The sequence below is a fragment of the Camelus dromedarius genome, chromosome 1, assembly GCF_036321535.1.
Source record: "Camelus dromedarius isolate mCamDro1 chromosome 1, mCamDro1.pat, whole genome shotgun sequence".
In the NCBI taxonomy this organism is placed as follows: domain Eukaryota; kingdom Metazoa; phylum Chordata; class Mammalia; order Artiodactyla; family Camelidae; genus Camelus; species Camelus dromedarius.
Genome location: NC_087436.1, coordinates 38,777,491 through 38,804,033, shown reverse-complemented (window position 1 = coordinate 38,804,033; position 26,543 = coordinate 38,777,491). Strand labels below are relative to the sequence as shown.

General features: G+C 38.8%; 1 protein-coding gene across 4 annotated transcripts in view; it reads right to left on the bottom strand.

Moving 5' to 3' along the window:
• Positions 1–26,543, bottom strand: part of PDE5A (phosphodiesterase 5A) — a 123,644-nt gene that overhangs the window by 75,392 nt on the left and 21,709 nt on the right. For all 4 annotated transcript variants that reach the window (XM_064477434.1, XM_064477467.1, XM_010985531.3 and 1 more), the window contains exon 3: positions 21,593–21,682. In XM_064477434.1, the coding sequence (XP_064333504.1) occupies positions 21,593–21,682 (90 nt within the window). The remainder of the gene's footprint in view (positions 1–21,592; positions 21,683–26,543) is intronic.

Genomic DNA, 26,543 nt, shown 5'->3' with positions numbered 1-26,543 from the left:
TAGTTTTCTGTTCTTAACACGTTTCCTCCTCATCCCATGACAAAGGGATGTCAACTTTAAAAAGCAGAATTATCCAATTATCCTGTACTTATTTATTATCCTTAGTTCAATTTGTCCTTATTTTTGTACACTTTTTAGCTCTTGGGTAGATTTCTAGATGCTACAATCTCAACGACTAAATGCTTACAAAAGCTTTTTTCTAAGACCAAAATGTCTGGACTCCAACGAGGCACGTTCACTTGAGTATATCTGAAAGGAGCCTCTTGAGGGTCCCTGGGGTCTAATACATGGTGGTACCAGAAAAACCTGGTTATTTTAAGGGTTCATCCTTTTACTCAACAAACACTGAGATGCCTACTGTGTACCAAGGAGTGATACAAAATGGGAGAAAGACTACCCAAAAGAAGCTCAGGATCAAGAAAGGGTGATACATAAACCATAAACATACACTTACAGCACGTGGGACAGTATAATCAGTTTCATGATACAAATGCTAAGAGCACAGAAGGGGGACCTAACACACAAAAGAGAAGGCTTCTCAGAAGGGATAACATTTGAGTTTTTATTTCTAATAAATGGTTTGATAAAAGACTTAAATTTTAAATCTTTGTTTTAAGGAAGATGACTTTAAGGCAGATAAAGAGACTGTTAGGCAAATCTTCTCAGATAATTATGTAGTATAAAAAAGTATGTATTGATATGCTGTGTACCTGGAGCTGTGTGAGGCAATGGACTAAGCAAGAAAGTAGAGTTCCTGCTCACTCAGAACTGTAATGGGACACAAAGCTAGCTATTTGTTAAATGGCTAATAATCAAACTGTATTAACATTTTACTCCATCATGATATCACCATACACTGACAGTGAGATGATAGCTTTTTTCAAAGTCTTAAAAGAAAAGAGAAAAATCAACGGCACAATGCATTTTCTGGTAAAAGTGATAAGATGTTGTTTAGTTGAGGTCTTATAGTTCCTTGAGAACCAGAGGACAGCTGGTTGTGGACACTTAGCTGACTGTGGTCCAAGGCTGCAGTCTACGGATATCCTTAACCCAGTCAGTGGTCTCTGCATGGATTTGGGGTGCTGGGGGGAGTTGGGAGGGAAGGGGGTAGAAATTTTATGGAGAGTCAATGACCATCAGCCTGTACTAGAAAAGCAGAAGCAAAGTAGACATAGTCTGTTCTCAGTAGGTCTGCAGCATCCTGCCTTCACTTACGTAGAAGAGCATTTCAAACAAGGCTGTTTCAGTGCACATGGGGGTGTTCCTAGAGCTCTCCCTTTATTACCCTGTACCCCAATTTCAGCTTCTGTTTCAGTTTGCACGTTTACACTTGGGAGCATATATAGGTAGGCATTTTTCTAACTGTGGGCTGAAAAGTTTTCTCTGTGTAAAAGAATAATGTCCCAGAAGCCATACTAAATATAAGCCATTATTCAGGATTTTCAACCAACACAACAGTGTTCATGTGGTTCAATAACTAGTTTCCGTTTCTAGAGTCTCTATTTCTTTTCTCAAACTTGCCTATTTTGCCTCCTTTTTTTTTTCTTTAAATACTAGTGCTTGATAAAGAAGATGTGATATATATACAATGGAATACTATTCAGCCTTAAAAAGAAAATAATGTCATTTGCAGCAACATAGATGGATGTAGACATTGCCATACTAAGCGAAGTCAGACAGAGAAAGACAAATATCATGTATCACTTACATGTGGAATCTAAAAAGAAAAAGACACAAATTAACTTATTTACAAAACAGAAACAGATTCACAGACACAGGAAACAAACTTATGGTTACCGGGGGGGAGGGGGTGGGAAGGGATAAACTGGGAGTTCCAGATTTGCAGCCACTAACTGTTATACATAGAATAGATAAATAACAAGGTCCTATTGTGTAGCATAAGGAACTACATTCAATATCTTGTAATAACCTATAATGGAAAAGAATATGAAAAATATATAAAAATGTATAACTGAATCACTATGCAGTACACCAGAAACACAACATTGTAAATCAACTAAACTTCAATTAAAAGAAAAATATCAGTGTCTGTTGTCCTTCATCTCTTTAAACATACTGAGTTTCGAGCATAAGTTCATCCACAGCAGGGACTGTTCCCCCTGGGAGCCTCATGTCCCCTAATCATGAAGTGTCAGGCATAGCGATGTGCTGCCTGTCTGGCGCTCACTGGTGATATGAACTTGAGCTCCATATCCGTGTGGGGCACAGGCATGGCTCTTAGGGTTCACAGGTGTCTCTTCTTTCTCTCGCTGCTGCCGGCAGAAGCACACTTCCTTGCTGCTTCCTCTGGCTGCTGGTGGAGCTTTATAGGCCTCATTCCATGAGTGGAACCTTAACAGATCTAGGCTTCCCCTGGGAGCTTAGTTTCACCTCCCTGCCCCCACTGTACCAGCAGAGGGGGCTCATCACCTCTACCTGCAGATGTTACCTGAATCTCACATCTCTGCAGCCCATCTGGCCTTTGGTCACTCACATTGCTTCCCCTGGGTTCCCCTCTTTGCTTCTGACACCTGAGGTTTTCCCTTTCTTGAGATCATCTGTAATTTTTAAAATTGCTTTTGGTGAAATTTTATCTCCTACTTGTTTGCAGAATGGACGGTGGGTGGTCTTCCGCATCTGTTCAGTCTGGCAGACTAACCAGGAATCTTGTTCACAGGCTTCAAAACCTATGTTGTACCCCTTGAACACCAGCTCTTCACTATATTTAATTTTCCCCCTGAACTATTAGAGCAAGACATTAATCATTAGGCAGCTTTATGGAATGAGGACTTCCAACAATGAATTTTTCATCCTTTCTGGTAACCAATTATTTCTCACTAATAATTTTCTAGATTTAGATATTAGAGGTTAATTTGCTTAAGGGATGAATAAGTAAATATAATTAATAGATTAAAAAAAAAACACAAGTTCTTTCAAGAGACTATTAGGCCAGGAACATATATCTAATACATACATGGGCCTCCATCCCCAGGTGGAAGACATTTTTTTAAAAAGCACTGATGAAAATAACAGCTAAAAATCAGAGAAAAGGTATAACATTTGTCCAAGGTCAAATAAGACAATAAAAGATAAAAAGACCTTGATTCTCTGCATTTCAAGGATCCTAAGCAAAACCAGCACCCTCTGCCCTCCTTGTGTTGATACAAAGCCTTCCCTTCTACCATCTATTGCTCCTTTAAACAAATTAATTCACTTTCTTCAAGCCAAGGAACTGCTCACCATAGGTTTTTAAATGTCAGTTTTCAAAGACAGCTTTTATGGCAAGTGTATGTCAGACCTCTGAGAGACAAAGCCCCTGAAAATGCCAGCTTCCGTATCAGAAAGCCCAGTCACTTCTGCCTACCTGCTGCCTACCTGCAGTATCCTCAAACACCTAAACTTCATGCTATTTTTTTTTTTAAGCACAAAGAAGCTTCTTTTCTATTGCACTGGCACTTTTCACAGCATAAATGAATACTGTATCCTCACAGGGTCAAGTGTTCTTTCAGGAATGCAAAGGGCAAGATTTGACTCTCAATGGGTGAGCAGTGAGGAATGTGACAGCTGGTTGCTTCAGGGCCAAGTGATCATCACCACAGTGAGCAATTTCTTCTTTAATCAGCAGCTGCCCCAGACCCTCACCGAGGCCATACATCAGTCCCAATACATTTCCCACTCAGGGCTCCAGGGGATGCTCAGCATGGAGGCTAAAAGCACAGGAGAAAAGGAACAGGCTCAACAATTCTTAGTTACCCGTCTCTCCCACCCGCAGAATGTCTCTATCATAATCAGACCACATATAACCTGAGCCCAAAGCTTTACTTCACCAAGAAGATGGGAATTTAACATAGACAGAAGCCAGTGGAGAATTCTCTCCAGTGCTCTTTCAAGCTTTCCTTGACTTGATCATTCATTCAGTAACAAATATTTTATTCAACACATAATTAATGAGTGCCTATTATGTACCAGTCACTGTTCTAGACGATGAAGATGACAGGTAGAGAGTAAGATAGATACAAATCCCTGTCCTCATGGGGCTGACATTCTAGTCAGAATGTAACACATGGAAGGGAATCCCATCCCCGTCATCTTGCCCACCCATGTTTTACAGACAAAATGAAACTGCGACGGTTGACATGACCAAACAAGGCTTTTTCACTTCTCTTCCAAATCCTAGCAATCAGCAAATTATGGTCATATTCCATGTAGTAGGCAAAATAATGGCCTCCAAAGATGTCCTCATCCTAATCCCTGGAGCCAGTGAATGTGCTGCCTTAAATGACAGGGGACTTTGCAGATGTGAGAGTTAAGAATCTGGAGATAGGGAGATAATCTGAATCATCTGGGGAGAAAAGGAACAGGCTCAACAAAGTAATCACAAGAATCCTTCTGATGGAAAATGGGAGGCAGGAGAGTCAGAGTCGGAGATTTTAAGATTCAGCTGCAGGTTTTGAAGATGAGGAAGGGGCCACAAGCCAAGCAATGTGGGCAGCCCGTGGACGCAGGAAAAGGCAAGACAATAGATTCTTCCCTAGAGAGTCCACATAGCAACACAGCCCTGCTGACACTCTGTGTTTGCCCAGTGAGAACTATTTTGGACTTGGACCTCCAAAACTGAGGATAATACACATGTGTTGTTTTAAGCCATTAAATTTCTGCTAGTTTTTTTTTTTTTTTTGCAGCAATAAGAAATTAATACATTCCATTAGAATTACTCTCACATGCTCCTATTCCTTCTTCACTCTCACCCAATACTGTATTTTGTGTTTCACCATCTAAATCCTCACTTTCTTTGAAAGCCCTGACATCTCACGGTTGTTTTCTCAACTTCAGTCCATCTTTGACACTAATGCCAAATTTATCTTCTGGGAACACTGTTTTGCACATACAAATTATCTTATTACTCCAATGAGCAATGGTTCATCCATCGGTCTATAGGACAAAAACTGAAGACTCTGATTCCAAACACTCTGCTTGAACTAAAATCACTCACATGCATCTTTGAATGAGAATGCTACAATGACCACTGTTCACATCACTCCCTGAAATATTGCCTTCCACTTTTTCCACTGAGGCTGAGTCTCCAAAAAGCTTCCCTTCAAACGCCTCTGAAATCCTGTGTGGCCGTTGTGTGTGCTATACATCTGATACACTCATCTTTACCCTCATTTTCTCTACTCACATCCTAAATCTGCAATAAGATTGTTTTTCTAAGGACACGATTTATAGCTTATGCTTTATGGAAACATCAGTATTTTGCATTGTTCTGAATATACTCAATACTTGATATTTGTTGTTGATGATTGTGGGAAAAGTATCGGAGGGATTAGATTTGTTTAGGGTGATGTACTTACTGGATGATTCACATTTGAATAATAGTTAGTACTATCTGCACATTTTTTTCTCCGCCCTTTGCTTGGTATTAAGAGATCTGCCCACATCCAAGAACTTCCATGTGGCAGTAAGAAGTTTATACTCTTAATAAGCCTTTTGTTATGGAGTTGAAGCTTACAGCCTAAAAGGTCTTTGGGGGAGTGGGAAAGAAAAGCTTGAGGTTGTGAGTTTTAATTTTAAAAATACAGAAAATCAGAGAATGAGATGCTAAACATCCATGTCCTTGTCACGAAGAAGAGTAGTGGTAAAGTGGGGCTTGCTAAATAAAACACACCTGGCTGGATCCCACCCCCAGAGTTTCAGATTCAGAGAGCTGGGTGGGAGCCTGAGAATCTGTTTTACTAAAAGTTCTCAGGTAATGCCAAATGCTGCTGATTTAGGGACAAAAAACGCTTTGAGAGCCATTGACATAGAACTACTAAGTGTTAATACTTGGCAATGTTTCCTCTTTTTTAAAGTTAAATTAAGATAACATTAAATTGGACTTTCCCCTTCCCAGTCCCATTGTATTTCATGCCAAATTTTACTTGTTTGATCCCCAAATGTTTGGGTGATCTGTAATTTTTTTGCTATTACAAACAATCTACAATGAACATCTCTGTATAGGTCTCCTTGTGCACATGTGTAAGAGCTTATGTGATGAAATCTTCAAAGGACTACAGGAATTTACACCTTTATCAGCAATGTATAAAAGCTCTTGTAAACCTCACATCCTAACCAGCTTTTTAATCTTTGTCAATCTGTTAGGTATAAACATGTATCTCACAGTTGCCTTAACTTGCATTTTCCTGATTACAAGAGAGAATGAACAGCTTTTTAGTTATTATTGGCTATGCTGGTATTCCTCTTCTGTGTTGCTTCTGCGTATCTTTGCCAATTTTGACCTTTTTATTGTCAATAATGAATTTGAGCATCTAGTTTTGGTACTTCTTTAAATGACTGGTAAGACTGACTTGACTTGGTTGTGATCCTAAATTTCATCCATTTGTACAGACAAGCATTTTGCCACACCTATTTCTCTCAAGGGTATGTTTATGGATCTTTCAGAAGTGGGAGGCAAGATAAGTATGAATACAGGAGAAGTGATGCTTTTAGGTTAGTCTTACAGCCTGGGTGGCTGCAAAGTGGCAGCCAAGGTGAAGAGAAGAAGCTTCTAGGATGTTGCAAGATATAAATAGCAGTGCCCCGAAGATAACTGGCACCAGAAATATATAATCAATGGCCAGTATCTCTAATATAGTTAATAAATCCATTCCTATACCAAAAAAAGAGAAGAAGAACTCATAATGCTAAAAAGCTTGCCATTTAAAAAAAGGGAGGGCCTGAAACGTGATAGGCACTTTATCTGTTAGTCGATCTAACTTTTGCCACAACCCTTTCAGGTAGACATTATCATTCCCATTTTATCACAAGGGCAGCTGATGTTCAGAAAAGCTAAATAGGTAGTCTGAGAATGTGCAGACGCAGATGCTCTCCAGCTCTGATCCCAAAGGCTCCGTTTTCCCCTACTACTCCCCTTCAGGGGAAAGCGAAACCGGCACCACCATAAAATACAGGTTCTTAAGCACTCTTGTTTTAAACTAGAGGAATCATGAAGACCGGCGGTTGTCCAGTACATCCTGCACTGTCTTCAGACCCCATCTGCTTGTCTTGTTAAAGTGTGCTTTCATGAAAGGGAATGGAACTGTTTCAAAACTATAACTTTAAGAAACAAAGACAAATCCAGAGTGGCTGTGAAAAGTTCTGTTTTCTTGGACTTTGATTATAAATCTTACGACATGTTTTCATACTCAAGAACTACTTACGTAACATGAGAAGCCTTATGTTTCAGGGGAAAATAGATAACAATGCAGTTTCAAAATTAAGCAGTTTATTCAAGAAAAAGCAGTATTAACCTATGGTGACAGAAACCAGAACCGTGTTGCCCACAGGTTGTGGGCACTGACAGAGGCGATGAAAGTGTTTTCTATCTTGATTAGGGTGTGAGTTACACTGATGCATAATTTGTAAACTCATCAAGTTGTACATGAAGATCTGTGTATTTCACTGAATGTAAACTTTAACCTGGTTTTCAAAAAGTAATATTTAATTGGCTGAAAAGTAAATTCATAAAAGCTGATGATATCTGAAAGTGGTGGTTCACATGCTGAGTTTGCAGCTGTCCTAGTAACAGGGAAGCAGACTAAGGTCCTGACCGTCTGCCTTGTGCTCACAGGCAGGACGGATGTTCCCTGGCTCAGGCCAGGACAAGTCCGCTTCTGGGGGTCAGTAGCTGTCCTGTCCTGGGAACATCCAGTGGGGCTGGTGCCAACCTGAGACTGGATTTCTTCCACACAAGGGGATGCTGGGCATAATTCTTAATCCTAGCATTTAATCTTATCCCTTTGCACACACACACACGAAAAAAAAAAAAAAAAGAGAAGAAAAGAAAAAAATCTTCCCTGCTAAATACCAAGCTCTCTGCCATACCAGATTTTAAGCAATGAGGTGACCTTAAACCTAGACCATAGGGACCTGCTGCCTTCTTCTTAGACCTTTCTGTCCCTTGGGTTATGGAGATTCAGGCCTGAGACAGAGCAGCACATAACATTGTGAGCAGTCTCCTTCCATGCCCTTTAAAAACTGCAGAGACACAAAGGTTACATAGCAGAAGAGGGCCTGCTGTCTTTCCCATGGCAGGCTATGCTCAGCGTTTACTGCTGTTATTTAACTTTCCATTCCTCCCTTTGTCTGGCCTTGCAACATTCCAAAGGGAGGAGACAAACGTTTCCTAAACCTCCACTAGGTGATGAGCTCTGGGGGGGGCACTGTCACATTCCTTGTCTCATTACAACAGTCAAGTCCCCTGTGTGTTTGTACTTCATGTTGAAACATCACAGGCAAATCACCGAAGGCACACAGAGGTAAAGAAAGTTGCTCAAGGAACCACTCATCTTAAGCCAGTACTCAAGACCAAGTCGTTTTTGCTACAGTTGAAACTCTTTCAAACTCTCTCTGCCTAATTGGGGAAAAGTCCAAAATAACAATTAAAAATTTGTGTACTCAATATCTATTGTACACACTATACTTTGTATTAGAATAATCCTATCACTGTTTGTGCCCACCTTTACACTGACATTGCCAAAAATGACTTCAGAGCCTTGGATCTATTTAATAACTAAGATTTATTTTCAGGGTGGTGTACTGCATTCTGCCAGGTGCTGGCCTGCAAAGCACAGGCTTACCCTGGACACTGCTGTTGGATTTGGACTCTATTAAAACCAGGATGGAACGTGTTCCAGTGCTGTCTGCACTTACAACAGGTCCATGTTTCTACAGCCCAGCCAGATACTATGCTAGTAAAGCTTCCTGATAATTACAGGGTAGAGGGGTGTGCCCATGATGTGGACCTAATACAAACAGCAGAGAAAAAACACAGCCAAAGTGGCACAGAGTAAGTTTGGATCAAAACACCAACAGGCTGAATCTCATTTACAAATTAAAGTTGGTATCAAAGGTTGACAGAATACCTTCTTATTAACAGGAGTTGAACTAAGTGTTCAGATCACCACTCTTGCCTCTACTGGTCCATCTAACTGCATCAGCACCACAAGAAGCTGGATACCCACAGTATTTAGCTTAAGAGATCCAGGGGAAAAAATGTGTGTGTGTGTTTATAATTCTTTTATATTCAACAAATCCTTCACACAGAGAATATAGCCTATAATAATATTTTATCTCTAAGTTTAGTTTTTTCTCCAAATGGAAAATAAGCCTGAAAAGGTAGGAAAGCTCAGTTGCAGACAGACACCTGTCTAGATGTAGGTGTCACCGGCACAAAGAGACATGCCCTCCTCTACACAGCTGTGCCTGCTCGTATACAAAGTAATTAATTTGGAATCATTGCTTGCAACTCTAGATTTTATTATTATTCCAGTTCATAATCTGCATTTTCAAAAAGCTAAAATAGTAAAAGAGTTGGTTGGTGTCTTTTCAGGTACAGTCATTAATAAAGATGAAAGATGGTAATTATTATTTGATGGTGAGAAAAATGCAACCTTAGAATAAGATGATGTGGATCTGAACTCCAGCTCTGCCACTTAATAGAGATGTAATGTTGGGAAATTTCCTTAACTTGACCAAGTCCATATTTCCTCATCCAAAAGGGGGATGATAATATCAACAAAAACAGTTATTACTGATCTCCAAGTGTCAGCAGGAAGATCCTAATCCTACTGTCATTGACCAGGTAGCCTTGATTATATTTCTATTTGAGATCCCTTCATTTGTTAATCTATTTTGGTCACCATGCTTTGCTATGGCAAAGAAACACTTCTGAAAAAAGAAGTTCTTAGGTAAACTAGATTACTGCACATCATAGATGCAGTTTATTTATTTATATGTTTGTTTCTTGGGGGGAGGTAATTAGATTTCTTTACTTTAATAGAGGTACTGGGGATTGAACCCAGGACCTCGTGCATGCTAAGCATGCACTCTACCACTGAGCTATACCCTCTCCCCCATAGATGCAGTTTAAATGTCACCTCCTTTGTGAAGCATTCTTGCCTCACCTTGCTCTCACAGAGCTTACATCTAAGGAGGGGAAACAGAAATAAACCGGTAAGTTAATACAGTATATCAAATGGTGATTAAGTACTTAAGTGTTATGGGGAAAACATAGCACAGATGGACGTAATGGCTGATATTTAACGAGGATAGCCAAAGAAAGTCTTCCTGAGATGCCATTTGAGTAAAAGCCTAAAGAAGATGAGAGAGTGAGCCCTGTGGATAACTAGGAGAAGAGACTTCCAAGACAGCGGAAACAGCAAGTGCAAAGGCCTGGGGGTTGAAGCTTACCTGATTTGTTGAGAAACAGCAAAGCAAGACTGCCAGTGTGCTGGAGGACTAGCTGAGGGGTGGAGAGATAACAGAAGGTGGGATCAGAGGGGCATCAGGACCCTTCTTACAGAGTTCAGTGTAAATCTACTGGAGGGCTTTGAACAGGGGAGGGATGAGATCTAGCATGTTTTATAAAATTTGTATTGAGAATAGACTGTAGGGAGTTAAAGGCTAGAAGCAGGGATGCTGGTTAGGAGGCTACTCTAATAGTTCAGGCGCTTCATATTGATGGTTTGAACCAGGGCAGTAGAAGTGCAGGTGGAGGGCAGTGATTGAGGGGGGAAAGCCAACAGTGTTTGCTGATGAACTGGGTGTCTCCTGAGGGAAAGAGAAAGAAGGGACAGATGGCTTCAAGAAATTTCGCCTGAATAGCTGGGATGATAGAGACATTGTTAACTGCGGTGGAGATGAGCACGGAGCAGGTTTGGTGGGAAGGAAGCTCGGGAGTGACGTTTTAGAGATATTAAGTTCAAGATGCCTGTTAGACAGATACAGGTAGAGAAGTCAAGTAAGCTGTTGAATGTGAGTTCATATTGAAGAAATGGTACAACTGCAAGGTAAGTCTGATCAGCACATAAGTGGTATTTAAAGCCAATGGGAGTAAATTAAATCGTAAAAGGAGCAAGTGTAGTCAGAGCAGAGGGTCCAGGGCTGAGCCACTGAGCATTGTTGTGATGAGCAGGAACAAGTGAAGGAAACAGAGAGACAGGAGGAAAAGTGGGGAGTGTGTAGTCTGGAAAGCAAGTGAAGACAGTCTGTCCTGGGGGAATGAGTGATCACTCACAATGTCACATGCTGCTGACAGGCCAGGTGAGATGAGAACTGAGAAACAATCACCAGCTCTTGCCCTAAGGAAGCCATGGACCCTGCCAAGAGTGGTTTCCATAGCGTGGGGAGGATGAAGGCTTGGTGGAGTATGTTCAAGAGAGAATGGAAGGGAATGAAAATGGCCAATGTGGACAACTGTCTCAAAGAGGTTAGCTCTAACGGTGGTCAGAGAAAAGGGTGGTCTCTGAAAGGAGATGTGTAGTCCAATGAGTGTTTGCTTTTGTTTTTAAGATGGGAGCAATGACAGTGTGTTTGTACGCTGATAAACCATTTTGGCAGAGGAGAATTCTGGTGATTCTGGACACTGAGGGGAGAGCTGCCCAGCAGTGTCTTTGGGCAGATGGGATGGGATGAGATCTGGTGCACAACTGCGAGATGGACTTTCGCTACTTCACACATGGTTCAAGTAAAAGGAGAACCAGAGGATGTAAACTCAGGGGGAAAGAGACTGGGGAACTTCTCCTGTGAGAGCAGTCCTCTCATTGCTTTCCTATTCACTGAAGCAGTAAGCAAGGCCACCAGCTGAAAGTGGGGATGGGAAGGCAGCGCTGAGGCTTGGGGAGAGAGGAGAAGGTAACAGCCAGCAAAACAACACCCCCCAAAAAGAGTGACTTGTTTTGATCCCCACAAACCAATTCCCTCTGTTGCATGTTTTATTTTAGGGAATATTTTCCCCCATTACGTCTATCTAAAAAACCTAGAAATTATTCTAGATTCTTCCTTCTACTTAACCGTCCATCAAATCAACCCCTCAGCCTCCCAAAGAGAAGTGTAACACTTCTTCCACTCTTCTTGTTCCTTCCACCCCAACCTGGTCCAGATGATGCAAAAGCCTCCACACCAACTTCCCAGCTTCCAGACACAGGACTTTCTCTGGGTATGAACAAATATGGAAATCAAAATCTCTCAAGTGTTAAATTATGTGTCTCTGGTTTAAAGATTAAACAAAGAAAACTGTTCATCCTCAACGCTGTGGCCACACAGATCTTTAAAAGATAGCAAATGTTTCCTGGCTTAAAAAAAAATCCAACACCTCTTTGTGTGGCAGTTAGAGGACTCTGCACGATCTGACCTCAGCCTGCCTGCACAGCCTCATCTCCAGTTTATACTCAAACACTGTGCTAAAGTACTAGACACATTCCCTCCACTCTGAATCCATGAGGGAGGCAGAAAACAACGGTGCAGAGAGATAAGAAGGATGCACCAGGGAACATTCCCTGTGAACATGAAGAAGCAAAGGAGTTAAGTTACATTCAAACAGTGAAGTCAGGTAGACCTGCACTAGTGACATAATGCTGTAATGTTTAATACCTCAGTCACTTGCCACAGCTCAGACAGCAGGCATCTTCCCCCTTTCCCCCTCAGCCTTCTTCTTTTAACTCTACTTCCTTTATTGATTCATGCCAATCTGGCAGAACATACACACCAACTTGCTACCTTTTTTAAAATTGAAATATAGTTGGTTTACAGTGTTGTGTTAATTTTTAGTGTACAGCATAGTAATTCAGTTACACATATATATATTCCTTTTCATATTCTTTTTCATTATAGGCTATAATAAGGTATTGAATATAGTTTCTTGCTGCTTATTTTACATATAGTAGTTAGTATCTACAAATCTTGGATTCCCAGTTTATCCTTCCATACCCAGTCCTTCCCCCACTGGTAACCGTAAGTTTGTTTTCTATGTCTATGAGTCTGTTTCTATTTTGTAAATAAGTTCATTTGTGGCATTTTTTTAGATTCCACCTATACATGATATCATATGGTATTTTTCTTTCTCTTTCTGGCTTACTTCACTTAGTATGACAATCTCCAGGTCCATCCATGTTGCTGCAAATGGCATTATTTCATTCTTTTTTATGGCTGAGGAGTATTCCATTGTATAAATATACCACATCTTCTTCATCCAGTCATCTGTCAATGGACATTTAGGTTGTTGCTTCCATGTCTTTTGCCACTTTTTTTTTTTTAACCTAGTCTATGTTACCTCTGGTAGTTTCCATTATTTTTTAATACATGCAAGGTTGAGAAACAATTATTTTTAAGATATTATTTTAATTAACAAGCAGATGTCCTCTTTTATCATCTGGCCAGCTTTAAGGAAAGAGAATAAAGCCTCAAAATCTCCTTAGTACTTCTGGTGGCTTCACAGTATCTCCACCACACATTCTCTGATGCTCTTCTCTTCAAGAGGTGGAGCCTAATTCCTCTACCCCTGGGTCTGGGCTGGACTTGATGCCTGGCTTCTAAAGAACAGATGCAATGAAGCAAAGGTGAACAAGTCTGGAGATTTGGTCACACAAGGTGCTTTGCTTCCCCCTTGCTTGCCTTCTGCCACGTGGTGAGGACCTGGGGTGACATATGTAGACACCCCCATGCAAGGAACTGAGGCCTCCTGCCAACAGCCATGCAGGTGAGCCCTCTGGGAAGTGCACAGTCAAGTATGAGTCGGGCACCCCTGCCCATCTCCTGAGGGCAGCCTCCTTCAGGGAACCCAAGCCAGAACCAGCTGGCTGGCTAGGCTGCTCTGGCACTCCTGAACCACAGACACTGAGATAATAAATGCTGTTGTTCAAAATCACTGTGCTTAGGGTAATCTGCTATGCTGCCAGAGACCACGGATATTGTACGCACGATCATCAAATAATTTGTAATAATCAAATGGATCTGGAATTCTAAATCCAGGTCATTTTCACTTTATTTCACTGCTACCAAGTGATGCAAAAAAACAAAACAAAACAAAACAAAACTATGAATCAAAAATTTTGTAAGATCCTCATCTCTTATACTTTAATTTGAATTCTGCATAGGATATTAATTTTCATTCTATGGTAGAAAAGAAACAAGTAAGAACTTTTAGATGAGCACTTAACAAGAAGGAATATAGGATTCTTAGTTGATAAAGTACTTTACGTATATAATCTTAGCTCTTAGATGAATATATATGTGTGCATATACTTATTGAGAGCAGCAATTTCACTGACAACCACCTTAATTTTTTAAGAATGTATGAAAATTATTTAATAATGAAAATCCATCCCAAGGCCTAATTATGTGGCTCTGGCTCAGCTATTATACAAGAAATTGTTTATGCTTATCTGCAGCTGGTTCCAGACCTCTACTAGTCATTATGCAAGGGCTATGTAAAACTTCTCAAAATTAAATTTGTAACTCATCTATATGATTTACAAATGATTTAATAATTAAAAATGTAATGCATTCCAACAAGTGCTGGAATGGTAATTCTAAAAGTAGCAATGAAGATAAACCTCATATACTGAATAAAACAGCATTCAGTCTGAACCAAATTTTCTGAGCATTAAAAATAAGACTTGGGTAAACACAGCCGACCACTGACCTAATCTTCAGTCTGTTTTTTTTCTCTCTCTCTTATTCTCCTGGCTCAGTAGTGTAGCCTCGGGGTTTTAACCTATTAGCATCATATTTTTCATCTGACGTTCTTAAGAAATGTTTTTTCCTTAGGAAAGTGGTTACCATCTTCTTCTCTGTAAAATACACTTGTTTATTATTTAAAGGGCAGTGTGGAAAAAGAAAAAGAAAAGATCATCACCTCACGATATCAAGTCCAGAAGCAACGGAAACTTTTCAGAGTATTTTTGTTTTGTTTCTAAAACAAAGCTACAATAAAATATCACAGGGGAATAAATGAAATGGACAATTTATAAGTTTAAAAAAAAACATATAACTAGCCAAGGCTTTAAGACTAAAATAGATCTAGATCAACTGACAGCCTGCAATGAAAGTCTGCTTAATCTTGTTGCTATAGTTTTACCTAGTCTGACTTGGAATTGTAGGACTACATACACAGCTATAACGTTTATCTGCTCCAAGCTTACATGCCAAGTTGAAGAAAAGCCCGAGTCAGTACTGCGAGCAGGACATCACAAGCCAGCATCTGCTCTGCCCACCCCCACCCCCACGGAAAGCGTGTAGGAGCTTCCTCTCGTAAGCCTGTGGGAAAAACACGGCAGGGATCTGCTGTATGAAACCACAGCTTTCCTCCTTCCTCTGATTTCTCCAGCTCTAGAAATCCGCAGACTTTCCTTTGAACTTGTGTGCTGAATACTGAACCCACTTAACATTTGTCTTGTTACCCTGTATTGATATGTAATTTTTGGTATAAAAGATCAACCTCTACAAATTGAAAAAAGTTTAAAGTATCTTCCCTGCTTCATTTCATTTTATATCCTCATTGCCTAGATTAGGGCTCTACATATCACAGTGACTCAACAATTTCTTTCAAAACAAGATAATTTAGGGGAGGGATGAGAATATTTTTAAATGGGTAGATAAATTTATACAGCTTAAATTCTAGAAGACATTGACTTCTGTATATTGCAGTAGGAATCACACAGCTGATTTCATTAATGCTTTACTTTGGGCTTTTTGGCAGACATTAAATATCTTTGATTCATCAAAGTATTTATCTGATAAATATCTCATAAAAATTAGATGATATGTTTTGAAGTTTTTTAGGCTTCTTTTGAAGGAACACATAAACAATTAGATATTTAGCTAAACTGCTCCTTTATCACACTGTAAAAATATCATAAATCTTTTATTGTAACTGTTACATTTGCATCAAAGAATTATGTCATCAAGTATGATAAAATAAAGATGATAAAAACAGAGAAGGAGAATCAGAACTCTGACTCTAAATCAGATTTCTACTTAATAACTAGAGTTGACATTCAAGCAAGAGAAAACGGGTGTCAGCCTAGCCTCGCCTGACATTTCTGGATATAATCTCCAACTCAGATCAATATGGAATTTTCATGGAATTTGCGTTATCTTACAATGTCCTGGCTTCTGCCTCATTGGTGCAGCCCCTATAAAGAACAGCACTTATCTTCGCCATATCATAACAAGCAATACTTCAAGAGGTGGCAGTATTTCAGAAATAGGTCATCGGAGCTATAGAGAGAGAAAGACGTTTCCCTCTACTTCTTTACTAAACATAAAACAACAATCTGGTTACAGAAATAAGTGATGCATGTGATGAAAATAAAACTGATCCAAGTACCCAGGTCTGAAAAATCCCACATTAAGCCTAAAAGAAATTAAAAGGCAGTCCCCAAAATTCATACACTTGATGCAAATTTTTTTCATCACACTTCCAGTGCGAATCATGGAGCACACTGGCCCAGATTGACAGGAAACACGCTTCTATAACTCTTTCATCCCTGGGAAAAATTTCTTTTTGTTGACTGGATGGATTTCTCTTACGACATGATAGAGGACGTGACTCAGATCCAGCTTTCTCTCTCCCACCCCTGCTCCCTGCCTCACTCTCTCTCTCTTTTTTTTTCCTTTCCATTTTAAAAAGTCTGTCTGCAGAGTGGTTTCAATTCTTCACTTGAAGAGCCATCAGAATGCTGCCAGGTCCCCTTGTTTCCACCTTCAAGTCCTGCTTCTGAATGGAACCACCTCTCACACCAGTGTACCTCCCATCCTGAAATCAACAGTAATTTAAATGTTTACTGCAGCAGCTCAAGAAAACACTAAAAGGGAATAAAGTAGACTGCAGTCATCACCCACAGCAGAATTTTAAGGAAACTTCCTGCCCTTATCATGACCCTGTAGTCACGACTGCCAAGGTCTGTATCTCAGCTTCACCAGTTTTTAGTTATGTGACTTTGGCCAAGTTCCCTAAATGTTACCTGCCTCAGTTTCATCATCTGTTAAGAAGGAATGAAATACTGACTACCTCCTATGTCTGGCTGTTATGAAGATGAAATTAATTAATCCACATCAAGTCCTTAGAATAGTTACCAAAGGATAGGCAGTTATTGCCAGAGTCCTACCCTGTTGTCCTGAAACCACCCAGTTACACAGCCTGCGCTGGCTCTCTTCTCCCCCTTGACCATTTTACCTTTTGTCTTCATTCATTTTCTCTAGGCAATAGCTCTCTGATCTTTCCAAAATAAGTTATTTTAGCTTGTCGAGCTACTCCAGTAACCCCCAACCACCACTTTTGCCCATTAACTCCATTCTCTTAGAAGGGCAGAGGGGAAGATTAAAAAAACTTACCCTCTATCATTTTTTTTAAACTTTCTGTCACAGAAGTTTTAAGAATGTCTGTGATTGTGACTTTTAAAAAGGCATTACTATATCTATTACACTTACGATTATAACATTCATGAAAAGAAATCCTGAAAAATTTTAGTTGAAATACTTCACAAGAAGAGATGCAGATGAGACGATTATATATTTTATTGTCTCTAAAAAATCTCTCTGGATTTTCTGGACTCTGTTATAGTTCAGATTGTGGTATATATAGTTCAGACTTGTTTATAGTTTAACTGCTCCATTCAAGTAGTTCTACAGAGTTGGTATCTTAAGAAACTGGGGTCACTAAACTGTACCAGGACATTTTATAAACAACCAATAATCGCATTTCATTTTAGGTTCCTTGGTAATTAGTCGGAATTGGTGTTGGCTCACTCAGTACAGCTGAACTAACACAAAGACAAGAAACCGAATTCATTTTGCCTCATTTACGAGGAAAAACAATCAAAATAATTTTTTTTACACTTAAAGTTTAGTTAGAGGGTAACAGACCACTTAGGTCAGGACTGTGCTGGTTATGATTTGATCCCAGCTGTCTGGTTACTACGTGGCTGATGACCTCTTCCTACAACTTTATCATTCCTTGTTTCTCTTAGAAGTTCTGTTAGTTCCATGTCTCCTTTAAAAAAATTACAGTTGACATTTATTGATCACTTTCAGTGTGCCAGAACTATAAGCCCGCTGTATGCACGAATGCATTTAATCTTCACAACAACCTTATGAGGTAGGTTCTTTTATAACCCTCATTGTGCAGATGAGGAAACTGAAGATCAAGAGGGATTAACCAATTCCATCCTGGTTACTCATCAAGTAAGTGGTGAAGATGGGATTCAAGCCCAGAGCAAGCAATCCTAACAATTCATTACTCCCCAAAGCCTTCCTGTGACTCTCTGTTTTGATTTCAAAAGCTTCGTGAGAGAAAGCGTAGTACTTTTCTATTGTGTGTACACAGCAGCAAACACTGCCCTGAGCTTGTTTATGCAGCTATAAATATAAAGATAACTCTGGAAGTCATATATTGCATCTTCTTAGTGGCTCTGGTTCTCAGTCAGTCAAATTACTTCCTATACTACAGCAGCCACGCTGAGAGTACATTTCTTCTTCTGACTGTTTCTCCTCATTCCTTTTCTCCGAGGAAATAGTTCTCACAGGAAATAATTTCAAACTGGGCAGTGCGAGCGTGGGAGGAGAGGGAGCAGGGGGGAAGGACAGGCAATGGGGAGGGTCAGCAAGATATTTAAAAGGCTGTGTTTTGGAAACCCTCCCATCAGTAAGTTCCTAAGACTCCAGTGCTGGTTTCTTTTATCTCCTGAAATGCTTCTCATGAACAAACTTTTGTGGAAACCCAGTGAAGAGCTCAGGCTTCATATCCAGTCATCAAAGGGTAAGACAGACAGCAGGAGAGGGTGTGAGAGCCCAGAGGCAGACACCCCTGTGATGCTGAGGGAGCCAGAAGAAATCTTAGGGAGAGCTCTGGACAATCACAACCTGGGGACCCCGAGCTGAACCCACTTTAATTAGGTCTGTAAGTGAGCAGACGGCCTTTGGCTGAGAGTGGGATTATTGATTCATGTAATCAAACTTAAATTATTCCCCACCAGAATGATGATATTTTTAAAAAATTGCCAATACCATGTGTTGCCTAGGCTTTGAAGCAACTGGAACTGTCATACATTGATGGTAAGAATACATATGGTGCAGCCCCTTTGGAAAAGAGTTTGGAAGTTTCTTAGAAAAATTAAACATACACCCCACCATGTGACCTAGCAATGCCCCACCTATATATTTACCAAAGAGAAATGAGAACATTATGTCCTCACAAACACCTGTATGCAAGCATCAACTATGGCTTTTTCCCTAACACAAAAACTGGAAACAACTCAAATGTCTATCAATGGATGAATGGAGAATCAAACTGCAGCATATCCATACCATGGAATAAACACTCAGCAATAAAAAGGAGCAAACCACTGACACATGCAGTAATGGGTGAATCTCACAAGCATTATGCTAAGCCAGACACACAAGACTACATACTGTATGATCCCCCTTACATGATTTATATGACATTCTACAACAGGCAAAACAATAGTGACAAAAAACAGATCAGTGACTGTCAGTGGCTGGAGGCTGAGGCGGGGGGGTGGGGGTCGACTATAAGGGGTACTGGGAAATAGCTGAGGTGACAGAAATGTTCTGTATCCTGATTACAGTGGTGGTTACATGACCATATATACATCTGTAGAAAAACTAATCAAATCATACACTTAAAATGGGTGGATTTTATTGTATGCATTGTACTACACCTCGGTACAGTGGGGGTTTTGTTATTGTTGCTGTTTGTTTTCAATTAAACCATCCTCACTGGCATTCATAAAGACTGAAATGAAACATGGGTATTCAGAGGATGCTTTCTTACAGAAGGGCAGTCCCCCTTACTTTACCTGGTGGTTTTACTGCACATTCTCAGAGGTTTCCCCCATGCCCACTGTTCATGCTATTAAGAAGGAGAAGTTTAACCAGAGCATGATTTGGGCTGAGTCTCTTGACCAGTACAAAGCTGTTTTGGGGCCAGAGTTTTAAAACATACTCACTAACTAAAAGCTGAACATCATCTTTTCGAGTGTACACAATCACAGCCCTTGGTTTATAACTAGGGCAGCCAGATAAAATATAGCACAGCCAGTCAAATTTAATTTTAGATGAACAATAAATAATTTTTTAGTATAACAATGTCTCAAATATTGCATGAGACATATTTTTTATTTGCTCTATCTGACAATCTGATTAATAACACCAGCACCACTAGTCTAGGCATGGCCTCTTCAATTTTATTTATTCACTCACAATTAATTAGCTACTTAATTAATTTCATATGCATGTTTTAGTTGCGTGTAATGTTAGTAACTGTAGCTATAACTACCCTCTTAAGAAACCATGTGGCAACTCTAAGACACAGGGAACTTATTTTAGACTACTGAGAAGTGACTGATACAGGAGCCTGTTAATCAAATTGTGATTTGCAGACCTAGAGCACCAGCATCAACCTGGTGCTTGTTAGAAAAGAATCTCACTCAGGTCTCACCTAGAACTGCTGAATTCAGAATCTGCATTTTAAGATTCATATGCACACTACTGTTTTAGAAGCCCAGATTTATAAAGCCGTGTTTTTGGAAAATTCCCAAGGGCATATGCAGGGTGGACTGAAGGGAAACTGACTTGAAGTACAAAAACCCCTTACAAGAATATTTTAAAAGTCTATTACTTCAAGAACTGAATTATGGCACAGGCAGCAGGAATTAAAAGAAAGGAATCAAAATGAGAAAGACTAACAGAAAAAAAATTATCGATGGACTCAGTAAAGGACTGGATGGACGAAGGAAAGGAAAGATGTCAGAATCTGAATATAAATCAAGTAGAACCATGAAAGTGTTTCTAGTATCCTTGGCAGTGGTTCTCAACCCTAGTAGCACATGATAAACACCTAGTAGCTTTAAGAAATACTGATGCCTGGATCTCAACCCCAGAGATTATGATTTAAGGTGAAACCTGGGCATTAGAATTTCTAAACGCTCCCTGAGTGACTCTAATGTGCTGCCAAGGTTAAGAACCATAAGAATATGGGCTCTTTCAATCTATTTGTTTTCACTTAGAGAAGTGATTTTTCAATCCTAGCTGTACTTTATAAGTACTTGGGGAGCTTTAAAAATGTATCAGTATCCGGACCTTGCCCTTAGAGATTCTGGTTTAACTGGTAATATTTTATAAATTTCACAGTTGATTGTAATGTGCAGACAGGTTGAGAACACTCAACTGGAGCATTCAGTTTAAATGATAATTTATTAACTCTTTTTTCAAATAACTATCAAATGAAGAGAGAATTCAGTGCTTATAGAATCCAAATCTTCCAGTTAGGTGAAATAGAAACCAACTTATTTTCATTTGCTTGTTATAATTTCACAATAAATTTCACTTGGAATTAGCTACAATTTCCATTTTTCCAAAACCTCATTTTGAATCCCCCTCCCCCGCCAAAATCAGCTGATGATCATTGCAATTGGATAACCATTTATGAAATAAGCTTTATTCAGACGTTTAAAATATAATATGAAATAAATTGATTGTAACCACAACCACAATTATATATCTTAGGATAGAGTAAGGTCCTCAGGAGAGAGAGGTAAGGAAATGGCATGTCTAAAATTTATTTCTCAAAGTAAAGTCTCCATCAGGATTCAACCTTATTACTAAAGTCTAAATAAAAAAAATCAGAGAAAGAACTTTATAGTTAACTTACCACTACAGCATTAGTTTGTAAGTGTGCAAAGAAAAGAAAAAAAATTTTTCAAAAAGGAAAATGTTTCCAAATGACCTTTTATAAAATGGAAAATTGGCTTACCTCTTCCCTGTGATTCTTAATTGGCATACAAAGAATACTTTGTGTCTTGTAGCCTGTAATTTGGTCAACTTCTGCATTGAACCGTGGATCCTAGAAAGGAAGAAGAAATTCAATTTAATGACTGACCTGTTCAAAGGTCGATTTGATTTTTCTGATTTATAGGATTAGAGAAATCTAACCTTTGACCTACCTTGTTGCTCTGAATGACAATTTTATCACTGTAAAAGGCATCAAGTCATATAAGTATATATCATCTTTGACAAAGATAAATTTAAGATTTTTTTAGGAGCCAGTGGTTATGGAAAAAATACAGACGTAGACAGATGTTAAGAAATAAAGGAAATTCAAAATATTAACCGATTTAGACAGCCTTACTTAAATTCAGGAGAAAGTGGCACCTCTCCTCCTCTGTAATACAATTTGCCTGTTCCCATCTCACTGATTCTTCTGAAAAAGAAAAGCATCTCTGCTCTGAAACTTTTCCTATAAAACCTACCACCTCCAAAATGGTCTCTCCAATACTGACTTTACTTTCCTTCTAATGATTGTTTACATGTTTCCTCGGTATTCTGTATTTCTGTCTCAGTTGATCATGACAATTAAAATCTTTTCTTTTTTTGTATATATATTAAAAAAAGTTGCATGGCCTTCATCAGATTATAAACAATTCCTTAATCTTTTAAAGCTCTTTCCCCTTTTACCAAATATGTCTTATATATCCAATAATCACAAAGGACTTCTGAAAGGTATAAAAGTTCTAAATGCAGGCTAAAGAACGAAAGATACAGGCTATTTTCCATTAAACCAGATTGAGAAGATTAAAGGTAGGCTGTAAACTCTATGAGGGGCTTTTTTTTTTTCTTTTGGTTCATCACTATATTCCTAAGATTAGCACAGGAATTCTAAAACATTTGTTAACTAAATGAGGGAATTCATTAACTAAATGAGGGAATTCATTAACAAATGATATCATGATTATCCAATGTGATCACTTTTAGCTTACTATACTTTAAAGCAAATCTTGTAAGTAGGAGGGAAAACATACTTGAAGAAATGGACAGATACCACTATATGAGATACAATTAAAATGAAGCCAAGATACCAGAACATAAACATCTGAATGAATATTGTTCCCTTCAAAGCAATAACATTGGGAATTTTCATGCTCAACCTAATAATAGCATCATTGTTCCAAAAATTCTGCTTTTGGAATTCCCTTCAGAGAATATGGAATAGTCACAGTGGAAAAATCCTCGTCTTTGAAGGTCATTCCTGTTTTTTTTTTAATTAGCTTGAAGTCACGCAAAGTGAAGGCTGTGAATAAAGCAAATGATTACATTAGATTCCACCATCTGGGGTCAGAAATGAGGCCAATTTTCCCCGAGAGGGCCACACTTGGCATTAAAGACAATTTTAAAAGAAAAGATATAAAATAGTGGAAAATCTATATAAATATCTTATGTTATAAATAAACACTACTACATTTTTAATTTTTCTGCAAACATGCTTAAAGTTATATTGAAAGACAGAGAAAACCTTGGCTAAATGTTTCCAAGAACTAGTTCTTAAATTACATACTATATTGCAAAGTATGTAAAGAAAGCAGACAGGATACTGATACTGATGAGTTAAAAGAATTAAAAAATTGTGAATTTACATAGTGAATTATTCTACAAGCTAATAATCAAAATACGAACAGAAATACATCCTCATCAATCATTTTATTAATGAATATCTGAATTACAAGAAAATTTATAAAAAAAAGAGGATTAAACCCAACTATCTAATCAAAGTAATAGAGTTTGACAGACTGAAATTAGTAGGACTTTCACAGAAGTTTGTGTGTGTGTGTGTGCATACTAGAAGTTTAAAATAAACAGCAGCCCTGGATTTCACTCTTCATTGAAGGAGGTAGGAGTAATGTATGCTTCAAAATCACTTAAAATGAATTTCAGCATCTCAAAGAATTTTCCTTTAACAATGCACTCAGTGCAAGGGCTATAAACACAGAGAGAACTTCCAATCCCTCTAGGTCCAAGAAACACTGAAGAAAAAATGAAGCACTACTATTGTGATTATTTCTTTCACTGTTTATGAGAACATGACAGTGTAAAAAAACACAAAGCTGAGGTACCCACCTGCCATAATAAAACAACTGCTACCAGACTTGCCCTCCTGCTGAAAAATATATGAAATAACTAAACCACAGACGGTCAACAGGGGTATACACATGACTGCCTTGTAATAATCTGACTTTCCTCCTGTGGACATTTTCCCGATGAAGAGAAGGCAGGTGGTACACAAGTAGAGTAACAGTTCCAAATGGAACTGAATTCAGGGCTTCTAAAGTGTCTGGAATTTGCAAGGTAAAGTAACTGATAAGACAGGCTGTGTTGGGGGGGTGGGGGTAGGGGTGTAAAGGGGGAGTGGCAGAAATTGAGTGGCTAATCACTTCAGAGAGGTATTTGGTAAGACTTTAAGAGAGTCTAGCAAAAATTACCTGTTGAAGACTGAAAGCAGAATGTAACACCAGATACAAAAATGTTTGAAGACATTGGGGTTCTACTCAGCTAGAGGAGACACATCACTCAGCACCTCAGGCATTCAATTGAGATACAGAAAGGCACTTCTTAGGAGCAAGGACCATACCCTACATTTGGGTGACATTCCCTAAGTCTAAAAAAATTTATAAGTAGGTCCATCCTAACAAATAATACTGAGCCTGACAGGACCAAAAGGATCTTCTAGTAACTTCTAGCACTTCACTGTCTGCAAGAACAAAGGTCAGCCCTGTTTTAAAAGAGGATGATATGATCCAAATGCCCTGCAGCAAAACACTCACAATGTCCAGCATACCATAAAAAATCACAACACATGTGAAGAAACAGGAAACTGCAACCCACAGTGAAGAGAAAAAGCAGTCAATGGAAAATGACCCCAAGATGATTCAGATGTTGTAATCAACAAAGACTTCAAAGCAGCTATTATAAATGTATTTAAGGATGTAAAATATGGTGATAATGAACAGATGGGAATCTCTGTAAAGAAAGAAAAATTGTTAAAAACAACAACAACAAAAAAACCCAAATGGAAATTCTAGAACTGAAAAGTACAAAGTCTAAAATGAAAAGTTCACTGATGGATTTAACAGCAGGTCGGAAATGGCAGAAGGGTCAGTGAACTTGAAGACAGATGAACAGAAAGAATCTAATCAAAAGGACTGAGAGGAAAAAAATACATATAGAAAGTTAACAGAGCCTCAGTGTTTTCTGGGACATCAAGTGGTCCAGCATATATATAATTGGAGTTCAAAGAGAAGCGAATGGGGCAGAAAAAATACTTAAAGACATGACCAAGAACTTCCCAAAGTTAGTGAAAACCTTAAACACATATACACATAGTGGAAATATCTTTGAAGAATATAGGCAAAATAAAGGCATTTTCATATGAATGAAATCGGAGATCTGTCACCACCAGACCAGTACTAAAGAAGTGCTAATGGAAGTTCTTCAGCCTGAAGGGAACAATAATAGAATCTAAGGAAAGGGAGCAGACAGCTTGGAACTTGGCTTGAGCCTAAGCACAAATATATAAAGAATAAGGAAACCTGCTTCTTCATTTTTGGAGGAGGAAACACCCTCCTTAAGAAAGGAGGATGAAAACAAAATGCACCCTGAGATGTTAGATTGAAACTGGAGGTAAGAATTCACCGTTGGTAACAGTGTTACAAACAGAGTGACTGTAACAGTTAGATATAGAAATAAATAAAAATTTAGATATATTGTATATACATGTGGTTATTTTCTCCTAGCTCTGTCTGCTGATAAACTAGTAGCAATGACCACACCTAATATCCAGATCCTGGCTTCTAAATACCATCTCTTCCACTGAAAGGAACCAGGGCTTCTTGGGGAAAATAATGGTTCTAGGGCTAGTGCAGGGAAAGCATAAAATGAGTCTGGAGCATCTTGTTAAGCAGGTAAAACTTTCAGCTCCCCCAGCAAGCAAGAAATGTCAAGAGTGATGGGGCATATCAAAAAGACAGAGGAGCTGGCAAATCTGGTATAATTTGAGAATGTGATTAAAAATAATAAGAGTACAACTCATTGAACAAAATAAAAATCCATGATTCCAAAATGATAGAAATAAATAAATGAATGAGTGCATAAAGAATGCAAAGCTCTTCTTTATATTAGAATGCCAACTAATATACATAGAAGGTATTATGAGGTTGGAAAATCAGTGTATGCCAAAACTGGTAAATGTACATTGATGAGGAATAGAATATTTACACAATATCAAAATATCTCCCCTTAAGATACCTATTAATTACAATGGGAAAATTGTACATTATAGTGGAAAAACCTAGTGGACACCACTTTAATAACCAAGTTATCAACTTTAACATCATCAATAGGTGGGTAAAGTAGCATCATGTCCTACCTGATAATATATGCTAAGAAGGTCTGTAGTATAACAAAAAATATACATATTTGGTCTTTGTTCCCAGTTCCTGGCATAAAGCTCCTCAAACCCTTAACATTTCCTGAGTGATAGGAGAGTCTTTTTTATTCATAACAAGTTCCTTACAATCACATCTGAGTTCATGCTTATGACAAGATTCATAGAGGAGAGGGCCTCAAATAGCTTCAGGATGAGCTGGCTTCAGGAAAACCAATCAAGTGGTTAGCAGATTAGAACTTTTGGCCCCACCACTGACCTCTGGATAGGGAAGTGGGGCTGGAGATTGAGTCCAATCACCAATAACCAATGATTTACTCAATCATGCCTACATAACACAGAAAACAATCAGGTTTGCAGGAACTTTCGAGTTGGTGAAGTTATCTATGTGCTGGGATGGTGGTGTACTGCCTTCTGGAGAAGGCATGGATGTTTTGTGTCCCCCACCTCTCACTCCTTGACCTATGTATCTCTTCAATTTGGCTATTCT